This window comes from Diceros bicornis, chromosome 18, assembly GCF_020826845.1.
Source record: "Diceros bicornis minor isolate mBicDic1 chromosome 18, mDicBic1.mat.cur, whole genome shotgun sequence".
NCBI classification, from domain to species: Eukaryota; Metazoa; Chordata; class Mammalia; order Perissodactyla; family Rhinocerotidae; genus Diceros; species Diceros bicornis.
In genome coordinates, this window is record NC_080757.1 from 11979562 (window position 1) to 12004150 (window position 24589).

Consider the following 24589-nt stretch of genomic DNA (forward strand, 5'->3'; position numbering starts at 1 on the left):
TATATCTAAGAATTATTGAGTCTGTCCTTCATTTATTTACCATATTATTCTTTTTTCTTTTTCCTTTCTTTCAGTATTGTTGCTGAATTCAGACGTTTTGAGTAAATGATGTAATAATTTTTCCCTTTGGATGTCAAGCATTAAAAGTAGCCATTGCAGGGCCGGCCCCGTGGCTTAGTGGTTAAGGGCGCGTGCTCCGCTACTGGCCGCCCGGGTTCGGATCCCGGCGCGCACCGACGCACCGCTTCTCCAGCCATGCTGAGGCGCGTCCCACATACAGCAACTAGAAGGATGTGCACCTGTGACATACAACTACCTACTGGGGCTTTGGGGAGAAAAAGGGGAAAAAAAAAAAAGGAGGATTGGCAATAGATGTTAGCTCAGAGCCGGTCTTCCTCAGCAAAAAGAGGAGGATTAGCATGGATGTTAGCTCGGGGCTGATATTCCTCACACACACAAAAAAAAGAATCTCAGATCTAGTTAAAATTATAGGCAGATCATCATCATTTGGGGTGGCTTGTAGTAGGGAATTGGGACCTCTGCTGGCCCATGGTAATTAGGCAATGGTGTTAGTACTGATAGGTATCTGCTGGAGGGATTAGGGTCATAGCTTTTTGGCTGGGTTGCTGTTGGAGCAAAGGAGGAGGTCAAAGGTTTGGACTCCTGGATTTCTCACCCTTTGCTTGAACCAGAAGATTCTCTGGGTTTGGTCAGGATAGGCATTTATTTAATCAACTGTGGCCAAATTATAGTGCCCCTAAAGTAAAAGAGTATCCCAGTCCCTGCCACCCCACAATCAACATTAGTCTAAAAACCAGATAATCTCCCAGTAATGAGAGTTCATACAGAATGTAGAGTTCTGGATCCTTTCTGTATGAAAGGGGTTTTGATTATGATTTCAGCATAATGGTAATGAATCATCTTGAAATTGGAAGAGTAGTTCAAGTTGGTATGGCTATCCTAATCAAGGAACCATTTTTTTGCTCATAATACTCAAGAGAAACAGGAGCTAGGAAGATTGGCAGTGGGTTCATTTGTGGGATAAATAGCCCAAATAATCCAATATTTAACAACTCCAGAAGTGGATTGACATTCTATTCTGTCAGTTATACAAAGGACCTTTAGAAGCTCTCTTTTGGGAAGTTTGCCTTATGTGATTCTCCGTATATAGGCTGTTTCGCTTTACACGTTTCAGTCACAGTTTGTGTATTAAGTCTAATAGAAGTCTCTTATTTTTTTTTTAAATTAGAATTTCCTAGAATATATTGGATCTTTGGAAGAAGCATGACTACTTGTTTCATTGTAGAAATGTGCAGCTGGAATACTAATTTATTCTTGTTACTTAATTTATAAATAAAAGTTATTGTTAACTAGTTTTTTTCTTTTTTTTTTAGTTTCTCTTCAGCAACGGGTAGCAGAATTGGAAAAAATTAATGCAGAATTTTTACGTGCACAGCAGCAGCTTGAGCAAGAATTTAATCAAAAGAGAGCAAAATTTAAAGAGTTATATTTGGCTAAAGAGGGTAAGTTCATAAGTCTCCCTCTAGTCCCCATACTAAAACTGCCTTAAAATGAGAAGTTTCTTGGTAGTACAATGTTAATTTTATCACTGAATAAACCTTGATTTTATTTGTACTTGCGTTGTATAATAAAGGCCGATTTAGAGGCTAGGGTTAAGAATAGAATTGAAAAACAAGTTGAAAATGCATTACTCAGATTTTTCCTTGTCTTTTGACCTTAATGATGATAAATTTAACATAGTAGGCTACCTAGTCCTGGGACACAGGACTTCCAGTGCTCTTAACATAACTCGAGAGACAGTCCCAGACAAGTCAGGACTATTGGCATTCTAATAACAGCCTTAGCCATGTTATATTAAAACTGAAATTTCATGGGATTTATCCAACAAATGTTCAGTTATTTATCAATAAATATTTATTTAATATCTACTGTGAGGCAGACATTGTGTCTAGGTGCTGTGTGTACAGAAGGAGCAAGATTCATGTGGTTCTTTAACTCATAGAACTTGAACCCTGGTGAGGAAAATGTTAAGTAACCGTGTGAGTTGTTTAAAAAAAAGGAAAGTGTACAAGGCAAATACGTGAGAGCATATCATAGGGACCTTGTCTGAAGGATAAGAGGAAGGGTTTACATTTTGGGTAATGACCTAGGAAAATATGGATGTGGTTTCCAAAGCCTAGACCAGTGGTTTTCAAAGTGTGATTGTGGAATAGCAGCATCAGCATCTGGGAAGCTTGTTAGAAATGCAAAATTTGGGGTCCTACCCCAGATGTACTGAGTCAGAAACTCTGGTATTAGGGTCCAGCAGTTGATGGCTTAAGAAGCTCTCCAGCTGATTCAGATGCGCACTAAATTTTGAGAATGACTGCTCTAGTCTAGACCAGTGGCTTTCAAACTTTAAGGTGGATAAAAATCATCTGGAGAGCTTATTAGAACACAGTATGTTGGGGTGGGGCCCGAGAATTTGCATTTCTAATAAGTTCATAGGTGATTGTAGTACTGCTAGTCCAAGGACCACAGTTTGAGAACCACTGCTGTAGATCATCCAACTTTTAAATTAATGTACGCCATAGAATATTTATATACACCCCTACCTTTTTGAAGTTGATGTTTAAAATTGATTTTAAATTTAAAAAGATGTGAAGGATGTAAATTCTATCATATTGTCAATACTGACAGTTTAAAATTTCTTGCTTTTAAACATTCTAGTGGAATCAATTTTAGTGACTTAATATCCATCATCATTCATTGAATAAAAAGTTACATGAATAAGCTCTTCAGCAGAAATTTTACATTTTTTTCCTCCTTGTGTTGGGTTTTCTTTTTTACATCTTCCTCAGAATTTTATTCTAAAAATTGTTTTTTTTAGAACACAAACTTGAATGTGCATCAGAATTTTACTTGGAGGGTTTATTAAAGATTACTGGGCCCTACCCCCAGAATTTCTAATTCACTAAGCCTGTGGGATCCTAGAATTTGCATTTCCAGCAAGTTACCAGGTGATGCTGATGTTATTGGTTCAGGGACCAGAGTTTGAGAACCACTGGCCTAAAGTAATATTTTGTGCTTGAAAGCCATTTAAAAAAATTTGGTCCGACTTCTCTGCAACAAAAATATGCATATAAATTTCTTCTGTATTGAGTTATCATTATAGTTATTAATAGTACATAGTTGATCACACCATAAATATTTTCCACATTAAAAATAAATTATTAAAATGTAAAAATTAGGGGCCGGCCCCATGGCTTAGCGATTAAGTGTGCGTGCTCCACTACTGGCGGCCCGGGTTCGGATCCCGGGCGCGCACCGATGCACCGCTTCTCCGGCCATGCTGAGGCGGCATCCCACATACAGCAACTAGAAGGATGTGCAACTATGACATACAACTATCTACTGGGGCTTTGGGGAGAAAAAGGGAAAAAAAAAAAAGGAGGAAGATTGGCAATAGATGTTAGCTCAGGGCTGGTCTTCCTTAGCAAAAAGAGGAGGATTGGCACGGATGTTAGCTCAGGGCTGATCTTCCTCACACACACAAAAAAATCGTAAAAATTATTGGAAGTGCAGCTCTTATGAGATATATTGGGTCTCCCTCCCAATTAAGTCATTAACCTCTGGGTGAATAGTATTTACTTTTAGAAAAAGATAAGTTTCAGGGGCCGGCCCAGTGGCGTAGCAGTTAAGTGCACACGTTCTGCTTTGGCAGCCCAGAGTTCGAAGGTTTGGATCCCAGCTGCTCACCGATGCACTGCTTGTCAAGCCATGCTGTGGCGACGTCCCATATAAAGTAGAGGAAGATGGGCACAGGTGTTAACCCGGGGCCAATCTTCCTTGGCAAAAAAAAGAGGGGGATTGGGTGCTGGCCCCGTGGCTTAGCGGTTAAGTGCGCGCGCTCCGCTACTGGCGGCCTGGGTTCGGATCTGGGGCGCACACCGACGCACCACTTCTCCAGCCATGCTGAGGCCGCGTCCCACATACAGCAACTAGAAGGATGTGCAACCATGACATACAACTATCTACTGGGGCTTTGGGGAAAAAAAGGAGGAGAATTGGCAATAGATGTTAGCTCAGAGCCGGCCTTTCTCGGCAAAAAGAGGAGGATTAGCATGGATGTTAGCTCAGGGCTGATCTTCCTCACAAAAAAAAAAAAAAAAGAGGGGGATTGGCATTGGATGTTAGCCCAGGGCTGATCTTCCTCACAAAAAAAAAAAAAAAGAAAAAGATAAGTTTCATTTTTTTTAAATAGATATAAATGCTGAGAATTCTTGGTCTCATAAATAAGTAGATGGTCATAGAAATTTTTTATAGCGATAATTATTCCATTTTCTTTCTTTCTGAATTATATGTTAAATCACGTAGTGCTCTAGGTTCAAAAATATTTTTATCCTATTGGCTGACAACTCAGGTAGGTCTTCCCTCAATTTTGTTGAAAGCAGACTTTGCAGTCACCTGGACTGCCAAAAGATTTGTTACCCAGTTATTAGTCATTCACTTTTTTATTACTGACATTGCTATTTTAAATTGTCCCTCTAGTTTGATATCACAGAGGAGCTTTTACACAACACGGCAGTGAACCATAGTAAAATTCAGGATGGGTGAAAAGCCTTTCTTTAGTTTAGTGGGAGAAGGGTGTTAAGGGAGGTGGGCAGGAGAATCTGCACTTAAACACCTCTCTGTTTTAGGCAACAATATTTGTGAAAGTTGAGGATCTAGCCAGTTGATTCCTTTAAAACAACATGTGCCTATGAATCTCTTGGAAAATATTTGCATACCCCCAGGGATAAATGTACCCCACTTTTAAGAACACTGCCCTGGAGTGCTGTTATTCAGACTACAGGTTGTAACCCATTGATGGATAACAAAACTGAGTGGGTTGTGACCAGTGATTTTAAAAAAAGGAATAAAATGGAAAATAGTGCGCATTATATTTGGTAAGGTTAAGTAAGTATAGTTGCATGAAAATGTTTTGTTTCAGTTACATATATACATGTATGTATAGAATTGTGATATGAAATATATTTCTTGTTGTGAATTGTGGTGAGAGAAGTTTGAAAGCCACTGTTCTATAGGATGGAAGGTTCTAGGAATTCAGCCCTGGCGTGGAAAGGGTCACTGACTGTAGTATGGGATGGGGTTCCATTTTCTCATGGCTTGCAGGAGGGCTGTTTCCTGTTTTATTTTGTTCCTTCAAAGGCTGACAAGGAGATGGGAAAGCTGGTATTCCTGTCTAGGCATGGTGGCATTCTGCAAGACACTGTGGAGGTTGGGATGAATGAGATATAGTTTTTATCTTCAAGAAAGTGTGGTCTACTGGGGTAGATAATACATTTTGCACAGTATCATCATTGTTTGACTATATGTTAAATGTCATGAGAAATAAGTTTTTTCCAATTTTTCACTGTGTTCATGTGAATTTGTTAACCTCTCCCTTTTAAAATTTGTTGTAAACTTGAATTGATGAGACACCACTTTAAACTCTGTGCAATGGTATATTCTTGTTAAGATGACCTGTAATACCTTTAAATATATATGTATAAGGTCACTGCAGTATTTTCTCTGATTACCATTTCAAACTCACCATGATACTGGCTAGTGACATCCTTTTTTCCCTTCACCTCTCACACCAGTAATTCTGTAGCTTGATCATGCTCTCTACAGCTTTTTCTTTCAGTCTTTGCTTATTCAGTAAATTCAAGTTAATCTTGTCCAAAGTTGTTCATTCTACTTTCTGTTTTTCCTCTGTCCCCAAGTAAAGCTGTTAGAGTTTCCCTTGTTTTCGTACTTTCTTCTTTGAAATTATAAAATTGACTTTTCTGTAAAATTCTGAAGAAATGGAAATGACCAAGAGCCTCTCATTTCTGAAAGACATTATCAGTTTCAGTTTTATATTTCTGATCTAAACAGCTTGTAATGTGGGTTCATTCAAAAAACATACTTGGTATGTTAAAATTGCTTTGAATACATCTAGACCCAATAAATAATCTGTATGTGTACTATGGTATCTTTACTATCTGGAGTTCTTGATGAACTTAAGATGACCATAGAGAACAGTTGAGGTAACTTTTTACACAATTTCAAAAGGAATAACGTGATCCTTTTTTGAGAGTTTTTGGTGTCATTTCTAAAGAAAATGCATAGTGTGTAAAAGGTCAATGTTGATTTAGTTTCTGTCTTGTCTGTTTGCCTATATCATAATAAAAATCAGATTTAAAGACGTTCTCTAAAGCAGCAGTTTATATTATTGCATCAACTCTGAAGTGTAAACCTAGTCTTTTATGATTGTCACCGATGATAACAGTATAAGCCATGGTTTTGATGTGTTCAGCAGTCTTTGCCTGTTTTATCTTTCAGCAAACCAGGTCAAGGTAACCCTGGAAATCCAAACATTGGTATTTTTCCCAATAGGAGCAGCTTTTGCTTTGGTGTTGTAATAGCTATGTTTTCATTTGTTTGGAGAAGAGCTGAAATATAAGTGCAAACAGTAATGAGCAGTGCTAATAAAAGAGATTATTACCTTTTAACTCCTCTTACTGTCTGTTTCTGCCTTAGTACCCATTCTTTTCCCAGCTGTCTTCAACTGCGAATGTTATAAATATTTTTGAAAGTTTTGTTGCTTTTCTGTTGAACTTGAAAAGAACGTATTTAGCTTTCAAAAAAGTATTTGATTTAGCTTTCTCCTTTAACCAACTTCAGTACAGAGCTCGGCACTGCAGCAGTGTTTGTGTTTTGGAAATCCTCAGTCTTGGGCAATGAGTAAGAGACTATTACATGAGTCAGCAAACAAAAGGCCAAAGAGTTCTCAGTTTGAAGGAAAATAGTAGAAATAGAGCTCACATTAATCACCAGAAGACAGTGAAATTTTATAGTTGTGTTTAAAAGGATTTTGTATGTGGTCAAAATTTACGTAAAGCTCTGATGCTAACTAACCAGAGTTTCAATAGTTAAAAGCTAGGTTTGGAAGATATTTGTGGTTCACATGCCATAAGCTTGCACTTAGATATGGAATTAAACTAGAGTATATGAAAAAAATTAAAAATCATTAGAAATCTTGGAAATACAATAAATAAATTGAAATAAGGTAAATAGATGGTTTAAACTGTAGATAAGGCACGGAGATTTTAGTCAATTAGAAAACAATATTTAAGGGACCAGCCCAGTGGCATAGTGGTTAAGTTCACGCACTCCGCTTCGGCGGCCCGGGGTTCGCAGGTTCAGATCCTGGGTGTGGACCTACAAACTGCTCATCAAGACATGCTGTGGCGGCGTCCCATATACAAAATAGAGGAAGATGGGCACGGATGTCAGCTCAGGGCCCATCTTGCTCAGCAAAAAGAGGAATATTGGCAGCAGATGTTATCTCATGGCCAATCCCTCACCAAGAAAAAAAAAAAACAGGATTGGAGAAATTCTCCTTCCCAGTGAGACAAAGAGAGAAATATCAAAGAGCAGTTGACGTAGAGAATGAATTGATTCTCCAGCACACCTCTAAAATGAGTTCAAGGAGAAGAGAATGGAGGAAATAGTAGAGAATATTTGAGGAGAAAATAACTGAGATTTTTCAAGCATTAAGGAAGAAAACTGAGTCCTCAACATAAATACTGAGTATCAAGCAGAGTAAATAACAGTCAATTCATACTTGAACACAGCTTAAACTGTAGAACATCAAGAATGAAAAGAAAATGTTGAAAACTACCAGAGAAGAAACAATTATGCTCACAGGAGATACCACATAAGCAAAATAGATGCCAGGAGACAGTGAAATAAGATTTTCAAAGTGCAGAGAAAAAATAATTGTCAACCTAAAATTTTATATGTAGCCAAATTATTCAAGAGTGAGAGCAAAATAGATATTTCAGGCGTACAAAAACTAAGAACATTTATCACCCACATAAATCATCAGAAGAACTAGTGAAGATAACATTTGTGAGAAGAAAAGTAAACATAGAAGGAATGTATAGGATATAAGAAACAATACCAACCATAGAAACTGATAAATCTGACTATAAAAAACAAAACCAAAAAACTTCCTAGTTCACTTTATTTTTTTAAAAGGAGAAAGTAAAACAAGGTAATAATAACAAGATTGAGGTTTAAGGCAAAAACAGTGAAGGGATATAGAAGGCTATCTCATATCGAAAGAAACAATGTATCAAAATGTACTAATCACGGACTCCTATGTACCTAACAAAATGGCCGTCACACATCCTATAGAACAAAAGGTGATAGAATTACAAGGAGAAATTGATGACTGCACACATAGGAGATGTTTAACATTATATCAATTCCTAGATCAAGCAATAGGTAAAGATATAATAGCTTTAAGCAACAGAGTATTAAAAAGCTTGATCTTCTAGGAATTCTGTACCCAAGAAACCGAAAATATGCATTCCTTTTATATTCGTAAGGAACACTTAAAAAACTGTCTACATCTAAAAGGAAGACAGCATATTTTAAAAATCCAGCTGCTTACCATGTTTTCTTACCTAATGCGGTTAGAAAGATTTTAAACAACAATGTAAATATGTTTTTTAAAATTTTGGAAACTAAGATTGTGTTCCTATTGCGCATGAGTTAAAGAGGAAATCACAATGGATATTGCAGAATACTTAGAATACGATGAAGATAGTTGTGGGATGCAGCTAGAACAATACTTTGAGAGTAAGCTTATAACTTTAAAAGCGTTTATTGAAATTAATATATTAAAAGACAAGCGATTGAAAATAAACGATCTAAGTGTTCAACTCCAGAAGCTAGAAAAAGAGTGAACCCAAAGAAAGTAGAAGAAAGAAAATAATTAATAATAGAAATTAATGAAATAGAAAGCAAAGTATCAGTTAAGAAGCTCAGTAAAATCAAAAGCACATCTTTTGGAGAAAACTAATAAAAAAGAAAAAGGACACATGATTTCTGATGTAGTAGTGATGTAAAAGCATAAGAGTACTATGCCAAAAAATTTGGAAATTTAGATGAAATGAATAATTTTTCAGGAAATATGAATTAGCAGAATTACCTCAAATAGAAATCCTGAATAAACCATAACCATAAGAGAAACTGAATCAATAAATAGAATTCTTATTTACAAAAAATGCCACAGGCATAGGTTTTATAGGCAAATCTTGTTAAATCTTCAAGAAACATTTGTTCCTATCATTTACATACTATATCAGAAACAAGAAAAAGAGAGCCATCCAGTTCATTTTGTGGGATTAGTATAACCTTGATACCTAAACAAGAGGCATTAATGAGTATTAATTATACTGGTATGCTGCCAATAAACCAACCTCATTTATGACCATAGAGTTTAAAATCCTAAGTAAAATTGACTTAAGTAGAGTATTAAAAAGTAGTATACCATGACCATGCATACTAGGAATGCAAGGATAGTTTAATGTTACAACATCTATTGATGTAACTCACTATTTTGACATATTAAATGAGAAAAACAGGAAAGGACATTTAATAACATTTAATACCTTTTAGTAGTATGAGTTCATACTAGTTCCTAGCAAACTAGGAATTGAAGGAACCTGCCTTAGCCTAGAAAATGTTTCTATTAGAAACCAATATCATATGTCATAATGAGACAAGAGGACCTGTAATCAGTACTTTAATTCATTTTTGTACTAGAGGTCCTTCTAGCCAATGCGATAAAATAAAAAGAAATGTTATAGAATTTGAATAGTTAAGGCTAGTTTTGTCTCTATGTGGAGTCCATATTATTATTAACGGGAACCAAGAGAATCCACACTATTAGAACTAAAGAGAGTTAATATTGTTGGAATGAAGATTAATATAAGGCCTGCCCCAGGGCTTAGCGGTTAAGTGCGCACGCTCCGCTGCTGGCGGCCCGGGTTCGGATCCCGGGCACGCACCGATGCACCGCTTTTCCGGCTGTGCTGAGGCCGCGTCCCACATACAGCAACTAGAAAGATGTGCAGCTGTGACATACAACTATCTACTGGGGCTTTGGTGGAAAATAAATAAATAAATAAAATTATTTAAAAAAAAAAAAGAACACTCACTGTATGGAAAATATTGATAAATTTGGGAAAAAAAAGATTAATATAGAAAAATTAGTAATGTTTTTCTGTACCAGTAACAACTAATTAGAGAAGTAATAAAAGAACAAGAAATCCTGAAGCAAATAAAAGAGAAGAAAAACAAAATCAGAATCCTTAGTCACTTGGGAATAAGTCTAACCAAGGATATATAAAACTTTTATAGAGGAAAGTTATAAAACTGTTCAAGGACATGAAAGAAAATCTGAATAAATGGAATGAGATACCATATTCATAGGTGGAAAGACTCAATGTCATAAAGATACTAACTCTTACCTCAGTCTATAAATACAGAGCAATTGCAATTAAAATCTCTTTTTTCCTTCATGGATCTTCCACACAATCTTCAGTTGTACAAAGAAGAACAGGATCAAGAAGATGGTGACGTGACCCACTGTGTTGATCCACCAATTTTTAAGAAATACAAAGAACAAAAGAATAAGTTCAACTATATTATAGGTATGCAGTTAGCAAAGTCCAGACTATGAGAAGTTCTACAAGACAACCTAGTTTCCTCAGTAAATAAATTGCAAGGGAAAAAGAGGTGGAGGTGAAACCTATAGAATAAAAAAGACTTCAAATACATATTAACTAACTGTAATGTATGGACCTTATTTGGAATGTGATTCAAAGAGCTGAACTATTAAAAAATTTAGACAACTGAAAATTTTGACACTGGCTGGATGTTTGATGATACTTTAGGTGTTATTAAATTTTTTCAGGTGTGAAAATTTTCATTACAAAGTGACATAAGCCAGTCAGAAAAAGATAAATAATGTATTAATTCCACTTATATGAGGTATCTGAAATAATTAAGGAAACAGAAAGTAGAATGTGGTTGCCAGGGGCTTGGAGGAGGGACAAATAGGGAGTTGTTGTTTAATAGGTATAGTTTCAGTTTTGTAAGATGAAAAGTTCTGGAGATTGATCACACAACAATGTGAATAACTTAACACCACTGACTGTACACTTAAAAATGGTTAAGATGGTAAATTTTATGTATATTTTTAAAAAATGGTCCTTTTAGAGATACATACTGAAATATTAAGGTGAATGATAAGTTTGACAGCTCTACTTCTGGTATAGTAGTGTGAGGAGCTCCCATTCCTCAGCAAAACTGGTGAAAATTATTTTAAAAAACAACCATTAAGTGCGTACACTCCACTGCTGGTGGCCCGGGTTCGGATCCTGAGCGCGCACCGAGGCACCGCTTGTCAGGCCATGCTGTGGCAGTGTCCCATATAAAGTGGAGGAGGATAGGCACAGATGTTAGCCCAGGGCCAGTCTTCCTCAGCAAAAAGAGGAAGGTTGGCATGGATATTAGCTCAGGGCTGATCTTCCTCACACAAAAAAAACAAAAAAAACAGCCATTTAAAGTCTCTAGAAGTAGTCCTAGAGGCATACAGCAAATGAAACATTTCTTCAAGAAAATCTACTGTATCTTGTTAAAAACAGAGTCTGTGGCATTTGATCCATGGACTGTTCCCTCCTTCTCCCCTCCCAGCTTGGTGTGATGGAAACTCCACTCCGGGCAGATAATGCCAAGAACACAGGTCTCTCTCTCTCTCTTCACAGGTGAGGGTTACGGAATTATCCTCTCCCCTGCCTAGCTACCTGTTGTAGAGGCTGAGTTTTGGTTGAGTGTGGCTGCGAGGTCTGGAGCTCCTTTCTTCCACCCAATCCCCACTCTTGGAAGGGAGGCTCTACCTTGAGTGTGGTGTACTAAGAATACTGGGGCCCTGATAACCCTTGCCCTAGCTTGTTTATGGGGTGGAATTTCCATGCTGGGAGAAGCAAGCCAAGAAGACCAGAGGCTACCACTCTGTCGCTCTCTCTCAGTACTCTGTTCCTAAACCAGCTATGTCACTGAGAGAGGAAGAGCACCAGCAATTAAGTGGAGTTTGACAGATGGCTGTGTTCAGGGAAAGACATACACACAGAATTCCTGAAAAAACTGTCATCCCTGAGTGACTGTGCACATGCCCAAGGCTGTACCTTCTGAGGACCAACATGAGAGGCTTCATACTGTGAGAGTGGGGGGGGGGAGGGGAGAAGAAATAGACTTTACTAAAATAATCCAGCCAACCACTAAACAAATAAACAGCAGACAACAATAATAAGCCTGGAAGGGGTGGGGATGAACCAGAGATAGAGTTGCTATAATATATTATCAAAAATGTCATTGTCAACCAAAAAAAAATTTAGAAGATATGAAATGAACAGGAAAACTGTGACCCATATAAAGGAAGAAAGCACACAGTGCCTGTAAGAGTGATCAGATGTCAGATTTAACAAAGACTTCAAAGTAGTCACAAATACGTTCAAAGAGCTGAAGAAAACCGTGCTTAAAGAAGTAAAAGAAAGTGTGACAGCGTTTCATCAAATGGAGAATATCAGTAAAGAGAAATCGTAACAAAGAACCAAATGGAAATTCTGGAGTTGAAAAGTACAATAATTAAAATGAAAAATTCACTGTAGGGGCTCAAAAGTGGATTTGAACTGGCAGAAGAAAGAATTAGTTAACTGGAAGATGGGTCACTTTAGATTATCAGGTCTGAAGAACAGAAAGAAAATATAAAAATGAACAGAGCCTCATAGAAATGTGAGACATCATTAAGTGTGCTAACATATGTGTAATGGGAGTGCCAGAAGGAGAGGCGAGAGAGAAAGAGACAGAAAAGATATTTGAAGAGATAATTGCTCAAAATTTCCCAAATGTGATGAAAAGCAGTAATATACACATTTAAAAAGTTCCCTGAGCTTGAAGTAGGATAGAGATGTGCAAAGGGATCCACACACAGACACATCACGGTAAAAATGTTGAAACCCAAAGACAAGGAGAAAATCCTAAAAGGAGCCAGAGAAAAACAACTTGTCATCTCTAAGGGAACCTCAATAAGATTAACAGCTAACTTCTCATCAGAAACAGTGGAGCTGAGAGGGCAGTGGAATGACATTTAAAGTGCTCAAAGGAAAAAAATGTTAACCAAGAATCCTGTATCCAGCAAAGCATCTTTCTAAGATGAGAGTGAAAAAAAGATGATCTCAGATAAACAAAAACTGAGAGAATTTTTTCCTAATGGACTGCCTTACAAGAAATTCTAAAGGAAGTTCTTTAGCTGAAAGCAAGTGATTCTAGACAGTGATTTGAATTCACATGAAAAAACAGAGAGTCCCTAGTAAAGATAATTGTGTGATTATAACAGTATGAATAAATATTTCTTAATGGTTTTAAGAAGCAATTATATAAAGCAATATGTAAATTATTGTTTTATTGGACCTTTAACAAGTGGAAATGTAATATATTCGCCAATATCAGCACAAATGATTGGGTGGGAGGAAAGCTGTGTTGGACTAGGGAAATGACACCCACAGGATCTAGTGAAAAAAGCCAGAGATGGTAAATAAGAAGGTTAATACAACACATGCTATAAATATATACTTGGTCTCCTTTGTCCTCTCAGCTTCTTTAAAAGACAATTATGTGAAGCAATAATTATAGCAGTGTATCATTGGGTTTGTAACATATAGACAGCAATGTATATAACAGTAGTAGCATAGACATGGAAAAGGAAATAGAGCTATAGAGGAGTAATATTTCTATATTTCATTGAAATTAAGGTTGTATAGATCTGAAGTAGATTTTGTTAAGATGTATATTTTAAGCCCTAGAGCAATCACTAAGGAAATAACACAAGAGAATATAGTGAAACAATTATGAAAGGAATATATTACATTAGAAATTACTTAATGCAAAAGAAAGCAATAAAAGGATAGAAGAATGAAAAGACATAAGATGTATAAACAAAAGTTGCAGACTTAAATCCAATATTAATGTGATGTCAGTAATATTAAATGTGAATGGATTAAACAATCCAAACAAAAGACAGAGTGTCAGACTTATTAATAAAACAAGATTCAACTATTTACTGTCCGTAGTTGATACATTTTCGATTCAAAGATACAAATAGATTGAAAGTAAAAGGCTGACAAAAGATGTACACAGCAACCCTAAGAAAGCTGCAGTGGCGATACTAGTATCAGGCAAAATAGATTTTAGGAGGCTGGCCCAGTGGTGTAGTGGTTAAGTTCGTGTGCTCTGCTTTGGCAGCCTGGGGTTCGCAGGTTTGGATCCCAGGTGTGGACCTATGTACCACTTATCAAGCCATGCTTGTGGTAGCGTCCCATATAAAGTAGAGGAAGATGGGCGCGAATGTTAGCCCAGGGCCAGTCTTCTTCAGCAAAAGGAGGAAGACTGGCAACAGATGTTAGCTCAGGGCTAATCTTCCTCACAAAAAAAAGAAAAAAAAATAGATTTTAAACCAAAAAATGTTACTAGTGATAAAGAGGGACATTTTATAGTGGTGAAAGGCCAATCCATCAGGAAGATAAAATAGTTATGTACACATCTAAGTACAGAGTCCCAAAATACAGGAAGCAAACCGCCAGAAATGAAGGGAGAAATATGGAGTTTGCTGTATCCTTCAATGCTCAGCTTTCAGGGCCGGCCCCGTGGCTTAGCGGTTAAGTGCGCATGCTCTGCTACTGGCGGCCCGGGTTCGGATCCCGGACTCACACTGATGCATCGCTTCTCCGGCCATGCTGAGGCCGCGTCCCACATACAGCACCTAGAAGGATGTGCAACTATGACATACAACTATCTACTGGGGCTTTGGGGACAAAAAAAAAGGAGAAGGATTGGCAACAGATGTTAGCTCAGAGCCAGTCTTCCTCAGCAAAAAGAGAAGGATTAGCATGGATGTTAGCTCAGGGCTGATCTTCCTCACACACACAAAAAAATAAATTAATTAAATAAATACTCCACTTTCAGTAAAGAGTAGAAGAAAAAGGAGAAGATTAACAAGGAAATAGAAGATTTGAATATAAAAGGATTGAAATAATATGAAGTGTGTTCTCTGACCACAATGGTATGAAATTTGGGAAACTCACAAATATGTAGAAATTGGATAACACAGTCCTAAGTAACCAGTGGCTGAAAGAAGAAATCACAAAATTAGAAAATACTTTGAGATAAGTGAGATTGTAGGCACAACATACCAACCCTTATGGGATGCAGTTACATCAGTGCTTAGAGGGATGTATATAGCTATGAAGGCCTATATTAAAAAAGAAGAAATATCTCAAATCAATAACCTAATCTTCCACCTTAAGACACTGGAAAAAGAAGAGTTAATGAAACTTAAAGCAAGTAGAAGGAAAGAAATAATAAGGATTAGAGTAAAAATCAGTGAAATAGAGAACAGAAAAACAATAATGAAAATCAATGAAACCAATAGGGCATTCTTTGGGAAGACCAACAAAATTGACAAATATTTAGCTAGATTGACCAAGAAATGAATAGAGGAACCATTACTAGTGACTTTACAGAAATATAAAAGGATTATAAGGGAATGCTATGAGCAACTTTATGCCAATAAATTAGATAAACTTAGATGAAATGGACAAATTCCTAAGAAAGATACAAACACCAAAACTTGCTAAAGAAGAAATAGAAAATCTGAATAGACCCATAGCAAATAAAGAGATTGATTTTGTAATGAATAAACTACCCACAGAAAAAAGGAAAAGAAAAACCTAGGCTCAGATGGCATAAGTAGTGAATTTTACCGAGTGTTCAAAGAATTATCAGTAATCCTTCTCAAACTCTTCTAAAAAGTGGTCAGGAGGAGACACTTCCATAGTCATTTTATGAGGCTGGTATTACCCTGATACCAGAACCAACACAGATATCACAAGCAAAAAAACTACAAACCACTACTTCTTATGAATATAGATGCAAAAATCCTCAACAAAATACTAGCAAGCCAAATTCAGCAATACATAAAAAGAATTATACACCATGACTAAGTGGGATTTATCCTAAGAATGCAAAGTTCAACACCTGAAAATCAGTTAATGTAATACACCACAACTAATGTAATAGACCACATTAATAGCATAAAAAATAAAACAAATGATCTCTATAGACACAGAAAAAGCATTTGACAAAATCCAACATGCTTTCATGATAAAAACATTAAACTAGGAATAGAAGGAAACTTCATCCACTTGATAAAAGGCATCTACAAAAAACCCACAGCTAACATCACCATTTGTTGTTAGTACCCTTGAGTCTATTCTAACTCCTAGTGAGCCTGTGTATAGCAGAGCAGTACCCTGCCCAGTCTTTTTGTGCCATCCTCTGATCTTCTGGCACTATATCAGAATGCTCTGCTGCTATTCATCATCATACTTAACTAAGTGGTTAAAGACAATGCTTTCTCCCTAAGATTGGGAATAAGACAATGATACTTTCACCACTTCTGTTCATCATTGAACTGGAGCTTCTGTTCATCGTTGGACTGGAGGTTCTCCAGGGCGATTAGGCCAAAAAAAAAGGAATCCAAATTGGAAGAGAAGAAGAAAGACTATTTCAATTTTCAGATGACCTTTTTGATGTAGAAAATTATAGGGAATCCACTAAAAAACTAAATATGAGTTCAGCAACATTGCAGGATACAAGATCAATATAAAAAATCAATTGTATTTCTATACACTTGCAATGAATAATCTGAAAATGAAATTAAGGAAACTTAAAATTTTTAATTAAAATTCCATTTACAATAGCATCAAAATGAATAATATACTTAGAAATAAATTTAACAAAATAAGTGTGAAACTTGTACTCTGAAAACTTCAAATAAACTGTGAAAAAATTTAAAAAGATCTAAGATTGGAAAGACATGCCATGTTTGTACATCAGAAGACTTAATATTGGCAATACTCTGCTGATTGATCTACAAATTTAATGCAGTCTCTTTCAGTATCTCAATTGCCTTCTTTGTAGAAATGGATAAGCTGATCCTAAAATTTATATGAAAATGCTGGGGAGCCAGAATAGCCAAAACGTTCTTGGGAAACAAGAACAAAGGTGGAGGACTCAACTTCTTAATTTTAAAACTTACTACAGTGTGATGCTGGCGTTAGGATAGGCATAGTTCAATGGAATAGAGAATCCAGAAGTAAACCCTCACATATATGAGCAATTGATATTCTACAAGGTACCAAAACAATTCAATTGGGAAAGAATCGTTTTCTCAACAAATTGTGCTGAGACATCTGGATATCCACATGCAAAAGAGTGACGTTGGGCCCCTAGCATCTACAAAAGTTAACTCAGTGTATCAAGGACCTCAATTTAAAAGGTAAACTATAGAACTCTTATTCAGAGGGGTAAATCTTCGTGACTTTGAATTAAGCAGTGATTTCTTAGATATGACACTACAAGCAGAAGTAACTGATAAAAAATTAGATAGATTGGATTTCATCAAATTTAAAGATTTTTGTGCTTCCTAGGGCTGGCCCCGTGGCTTAGCGGTTAAGTGCGCGCGCTCCACTGCTGGCGGCCCGGGTTCGGATCCCGGGCACACAGCGACGTACCGCTTCTCCGGCCATGCTGAGGCCGCGTCCCACATACAGCAACTGGAAGGATGTGCACCTATGACATACAACTATCTGCTGGGGCTTTTGGGGGGGAAAATAAATAAATAAATAAATAAATATAAAAAAAAAAGATTTTTGTGCTTCCAAGTACACTATCATGAAAGTGAAAATACAACCCATTGAATGGGAGAAAATTTTGCAAATTTTATATCAGATAAGGGACTTCTATATAGATTATATATAGAACTCTTACAACTCAGTAATAAAAAGGCAACCCAGTTAAACATGGTCAATAGATCTGAATAGACATCTCTTCAAAGAAGATACACAAATGGCCAATAAGGACATGATAAGATACTCCGTGTCATTAGCTATCAGGGAAACACAAATCAAAATTACAATTTTGAGATGCCGCTTCACACCCACTAGCATGGCTATGTCAAAAAGTCAGTAACAACTATTGGCAAGGATGTGGAGAAATGAAAACCCTAATACTCTGCTGGCAGGAATGTTAAATGGTCCAGCGGCTTTGGAAAAACAGTCTTTCAGTTCCTCAAATGGTTAAATATACAGTTACCATTTGACCCAGCACTTCCACTCCTAGATGTAACACAAGAGAAAAGAAAACATGTGCATACATAAACGTGTATGTGAATTTCCATAGCAACATTATTCATAATACCAAAAAGTGGGGAACAACCCAAATATCCATAAACTGATGAATGGGTAAACAAATTGCTTTTATTATTCATCCATTAAAAGAAATGAAGTACTGAAACTGCCTACAACCTGGATGAACATTGAAAACATGTGCTAAGTGGCAGAAGCCAGTCCCAAAGCATCACATAATGTATGATTACATTTATATGTCCAGAATAGGGGACCAATAGGGATAGAAAGTAGATTAGTGGTTGCCTAGGACTGGGGGGCTGGAGGATTGGCAGTGATAAAGAATACTGGGTTTCTTTTTGGGGTGATGAAAATGTTCCAGAATTGGTTGTGGTAATGGTTGCATAAGTCTGTGAATATTACAACAATGAGCTATCACTACACACCTGTTAGGCTAAACTCTGAAACACCGACTGCACCAAATGCTGCTGATGCTGTGGGGAAACAGGAGCTCTCATTCATTGCTGGTGGGAATGCAGAATGGTACAGCCACTGTGGAAAGCAGTGTGGCCGTTTCTTACAAAACTAAACATATTCTCAGCATATGATCCAGCAGTTTTGCTCCTTGGTATTTTCCTGAATGAATTGAAAACTTATGTCCATGCAAAAACCTGCACGTGCATGTTTATAGCAACTTGATTCATAATTGCCAAAATTTGGAAGCAGCCAAGATGCCCTTCAGTAAGTGAGCAGATAAGCAGTGTTACGTCCAGACAATGGAGTATTATTCAGCATGAAAAAGAAACAAGCTATCAAGTCATGAAAAGTCAAAGAGGAAACTTAAATGCATATTATAAAGTGAAAGAAGCCAATCAGAAAAGACTACATACTGTATGATTCTAACTGTATGATGTTCTGGAAAAGGCAAAACTGTGGAGACAGTAAAAAAGATCAGTGGTTGTCAAGGGTTAAGAGTGAAGGAGGAATGAATAGGCAGAGCAGCGAGGATTTTTAGGGCATATTCTGTATGATACCACAGTGGGGGGGGGTACATGATATTATACATTGTCCAAATGTAAACTCTAGACTTGCAGTGATAATGATGTATCATTATAGGGTCATCAGTTGTAACAAATGTACTGCTGTGGTGGGAGATGTCAACAGTAGGGGAGGTTGCGTGTGGGTGAAGGTAGGGAGTATGTGGGAACTCTGTACTTTCTGCTCAGTTTTGCTGTGAACCTATCTTTGCTCTAAAAAATAAAGTTTCTTAATTTAAAAAATGTTTAAGACTTGTTTCAAAATAATATATTGTGGAGTGCACATGGATGGATGGGACAAGATTGCCCATGGGTTTATGGTTGCTGGAGCTGGGTGGTGGGTACATTAGGCTTATAATGACTTTTGATATCTGGTAGGGCAAGTCCCCCTACTTTATTCAAAACTATCATGGCCTTTTTATTAAAATATTTATTATGGAAAAATTTAAACACATACAATAGTAGACAAAATAGTATAAATAATGCTATATTAGTTTAGACAGTATAATCTTGGCATGAGAATAGACAGATAGACCATTTTTATAGAATAGAGGTTTCATAATAAGACCCTCACATATGTGAAAACTTGATATATGACATAGATGGCATTATAAAAATGGGTAAAGACTTGGGCAATAGGTATAGAACAGTGGGAACATTTATATATAAAAAATAGATTCCTACCTCACACCTGAATTCCCATGAATGTATTAGCTGATATGTTGGTATATGGTATTGCAATTAACGAATGAAGTAGTTACGTGTACTGACAGTCTCAAAAACAATATTGTGGGATAAGGGGTAATTGCAGAAGAATACTATGCAACGAGAGCATTAAGCTTTTAAAAACCTGCAACAGAGAGTAAAGGTGTAAAATATACATGGTAATGACAACTCCAGATTCTTTTTGTGTGTGTATGTGAGGAAGATCAGTCCTGAGCTAACATCCATGCTAATCCTCCTCTTTTTTTTTTTTTGCTGAGGAAGACCGGCTCTGAACTAACATCTATTACCAATCCTCCTCCTTTTTTTCCCCCAAAGCCCCAGTAGATAGTTGTATGTCATAGTTGCACTCCAGATTCTTGATAGTTATTACCTCTGAGGAACGTAGTGTATTTGTAATGTTTTATTTCTTAAAGTTAAAAAGAAATTAAAGCAGATGTAGAAATAACATTAAAAACTGATGAAGCTAGGTGATAGTAGATGTTCATTATAGAATTCTTATGTTTATCTCCATGTTTGAAATATTTTATAAAGCATTAGTATAACCAAATGAAGTGTCTTGTTTGGATCCTAATTCAAGCAAATCTTCAAAAAACATTTTTGTGGCAATTGGAAAAATTTTACAACAGATTGGTTATTAGATTATATCAAGCAATTGTAAATTTTTTTAGGTGTAACAGTGACTGTGTTTATATAAGAAAATATCCATGTTTTTGGAAACGCATATGTAGTATGTTAGATAATGTAATATGGTTTCTGGGGCTTACTGTAAAATACTTTAGCAGAAAAGGATAATTGAAATAAATGTGGCAAAATCTTGATAATTGGTGAATCTTCATGATAGGTATGTGAAGGATTATTGTATTATACTCTCAACTTTTGAGTATGTTTGAAAATCTTCATAATTACACATACAAAAACAATTACTTTTTTTTTCTTTTTTGCTGAGGAGGATTCGCCCTGAGCTAACATCTGTTGCCAGTCTTCCTCTTTTTTTGCTTGAGGAATGTCAGCCCTGAGCTAACATCCATGCCAATCTTCCTCTACTTTGTATGTGGGTCGCCGCCACAGCATGGCGGGCGAGTGGTGTAGGTCCGCACCTGGGATCTGAACCCTGGCTGCTGAAGTGGAGCACACCAAACCCAACCTCTGTGCCAGGGGGCTGGCCCCAATAATTATTCTTTAATAATAACTTGTACAGTTGGCTAACATGTTTGTTATGCTTTGCTAGAAAAAATTTAAGTTTTTCCAACTTTATTTTTAACTTCTATTTATTTCCTGGTTTAAACATATATACATATACTTAAAGTAATATAACATAATATTATATCTTATCTAATTATGTGTAAATATATATAAAGGAAGTCAAAAATAAAATTTGACCTAATCTTCCTCCAGGCTTTTGACTGTGTGGAAACATGCCAAAAATAAGTATTTAGGTTTGGTATTTGTTTGCAGTTTTTCTGTTCATATTGACAACATGGCAGGGAATAGCTCTGCGTAATTTCCAAAAAATCAAAAGTAGCAGGGATAATTAGCATGAGGAGGTGTTCAGTATATAAACTTGAGCCTTGACAAAATTGTAGTTCTCAGAAATGAATAAAGTGTTCCAGAAGTAATGCTTTTTCTTTTATTTTTTCGTTTTACAAAACAATTTAACACTTAGAATATGGAGTTGATATGCACGGGTGCACACACACATACACACACACACTTTGTGGTTTCATGTGTTTATATCTTTGCTCAGCTTCTGGGTCATTCAGAATATTTTAATAATGGTGACAAAATGATGTGAAACTGATGTTGAGAGTAGAGATTTCTGAAATGACTTTACTGTAAATTAGCATGACTAGGTTTTTTTCCCTTGTTACTTATACTACAAAATTGTTAAGTCCTGTGATTGTTTGATAATGATGAATATATTCACAGCTTTTAAAAGTTCTTTAATTGATATTATGTATTTTATCTTTTCAAGTACTTAGCAATTTATGCAGAAAAGTGTTGCCACTATCCTGCCTTGAGGGCCTTATGATTCCCGTAAAGTCATACAGCTGGTTAGTGGTCGAGTTAGATCTTAAATTGTTTTTATGGCCAGTCAGCTTAGTTATTGTGCTCTGTAAAGGAAATTGATGACTTTGCAAAGATGAACAGTGCTTCTGCATAAATGTCTCATGACTTTTAGATGGCAAAAGATATAAAAAAGAAGATAAGAGACAAACAGCAGCAGACTGGGAAAAGTTTTATAAGAGAAAATAGGGTTAATATCCAATATATATAAAATACTCTTCCAAATCAGAAGAAAAACAATTCATTGGAAACACAGATGAAGGATATCACCAAAGAGTAAATACTGGTCACTAATAAATGTATGAAAAGATACTCAACTTCTCTATTAGTAGGGAAATAGAGATTAAAACTATCACCATTTTTGGGCCGGCCCCGTGGCTTAGCGGTTAAGTGCGTGCGCTCCGCTACTGGCTGTCTGGGTTAGGATCCCGGGTGCGCATCGACGCACCGCTTCTCCGGCCATGCTGAGGCCGCGTCCCACATACAGCAACTAGAAGGATGTGCAACTATGACATACAACTATCTACTGGGGCTTTGGGGGAAAAAAAAAGAAGGAAGATTGGCGATAGATGTTAGCTCAGAGCCGGTCTTCCTCAGCAAAAAGAGGAGGATTAGCTCAGGGCTGATCTTCCTCACAAAAAAAAAAAAACTATCACCATTTCTATGCATGATGTTGGCAAGAATTAAAAAAAAAAGGCAAACAGTGACTGCTGGTAAGGTATGGGAAAACAAACGCACCTCTATATACTAGTGGTATGTTTACCTTTTTGAAGTCAGTTTGGCCAAACGTATGTCCTGCCTAGGCTTAAATCATGTAGTGGGCACATCAAATCAACTTAATATTTAAGAGATGGTAAAGGGGTGCTGAGAAATTAATGCTAACTTTTAAAAAACCTGGATCTAGTAACTGCCATGTACTATGGCATTCCTTTGTCTTTTATTAACCATATCTTGAATGTTTACTTTGAGCAAGGTACTGTACTAATAAACATTTTTCAATAAATTATTTTATCATTAAAACAACTTTTTGAGGTGGGTATTTTTATCCCCATTTTGTAGATGTGGAAACTGAGGCCAGAGAGGTTAAATAAGCTCATTTAGCCAGTGAGTGAAAGAGACTAAATTTAGCTCTAAAACTATCACCTTAATCACTGTCTGGTTAGATAGTTAATAATTAATTGATTTGTGATACCTAGCATACCATAAATCTTACCTTTATTAAAATGATTTCATTAAAATGATTTCATTTTCTAGGTTAACATTTTATAACATATGCTTAATTTCTTTATTGGAATATTAACATAAATTTAATGCTTTGTTTCTTCATTGGAATGTCAGCCTGATAAAAGTGAACCCCTCGTTAATGGGAACTCTTTTACTTTTTTTCCAGAGGATCTGAAGAGGCAAAATGCAGTGTTACAAGCTGCACAAGATGATTTGGGACACCTTCGGACACAGCTGTGGGAGGCCCAAGCAGAGATGGAGAATATTAAGGCTATTGCCACAGTCTCTGAGAATACCAAGCAAGAAGCTATAGATGAAGTGAAAAGACAGTGGAGAGAAGAAGTTGCTTCACTTCAGGCTGTTATGAAAGGTAAAGACAAAGAAAGTTGGATCTGTTTTATGATTTTCTAAGATAAATGATTCTGATGATTGAGAACATTTTAAGAGGGTCTTAAAATATATCCTGAGTTTCATTTGTGGCTTCATATATTACCATCTTCAAGATGTACTGTCATCTTCAACATAAAAGAGAAGCCAGTGATATTGTAAGTGGATATATCATCTGTATCTTTAACAAATTTAGTAACAGAGAATTATAGTGAGTGTTACAGAGATATTGCATTAAATGAGAACTATAGTTCATCATAAGGTTTAAAGCAGGGCTTCAAAATAGATTTTCTTATAGGAGTCAGGCAAGTAATGTCAATGAGTAAAGTTTTATGGGCACAGAGAGTATGCAGAACTGGAGAGACCTCCCATGCAAAGAGTAAAGTTACTATTTATGTTTATTAGTTTCAGCTGATTATTGCCTGTCCAGTCCAGTGTTGCCGTATCTTTTTCATTTTTAAGAAAAATTTGAGGGCCGGCGCCGTGGCTTCGCAGTTAAGTGCACGCGCTCCACTGCTGGCGGCCCGGGTTCGGATCCTGGGTTCGCACCGACGCACCACTTCTCTGGCCATGCTGAGGCCGCGTCCCACATACAGCAACTAGAAGAATGTGCAACTATGACATACAACTATCTACTGGGACTTTGGGGGGAAGGAAAAAAAAAAAGAAAAATTTGAATTTTTGTGTGAAATCTTCATTGCAATCTGTGAGGTAGGATGGCCTATGGGATAGAGTAGACTTTATGGGCTGCCAGCTTGTGACCCTTGGTCTGAAGGAAGAGTAGTAGTTTAGTCTCTATCTGCTGTTGGCACTAGTGCTTTATTGCTTCGTGCATTTCTGAGAAGATAAAAATCAAATAAAGTAAGTTGTTTCCTAAATCTTTGGGTTCCTGGAATTAGTTTAGTTAATATTATAAATCTTGTAAATATAAATAGTGATGATTTTTTTCCCCCATCTTCACAATTGTGTCATTTTTAACTTAGTGTTCTTTGTAAGAAGGCCAGTTAGACTAGCCCTGTTTCT

The 24589-nt window shown here is 36.6% G+C and overlaps 1 protein-coding gene across 2 annotated transcripts in view; it reads left to right on the forward strand.

Moving 5' to 3' along the window:
* Nucleotides 1–24589, forward strand: part of RABEP1 (rabaptin, RAB GTPase binding effector protein 1) — a 104213-nt gene that overhangs the window by 32565 nt on the left and 47059 nt on the right. For both annotated transcript variants that reach the window (XM_058559992.1, XM_058559990.1), the window contains exons 2-3: nucleotides 1395–1523; nucleotides 23346–23549. In XM_058559992.1, the coding sequence (XP_058415975.1) occupies nucleotides 1395–1523; nucleotides 23346–23549 (333 nt within the window). The remainder of the gene's footprint in view (nucleotides 1–1394; nucleotides 1524–23345; nucleotides 23550–24589) is intronic.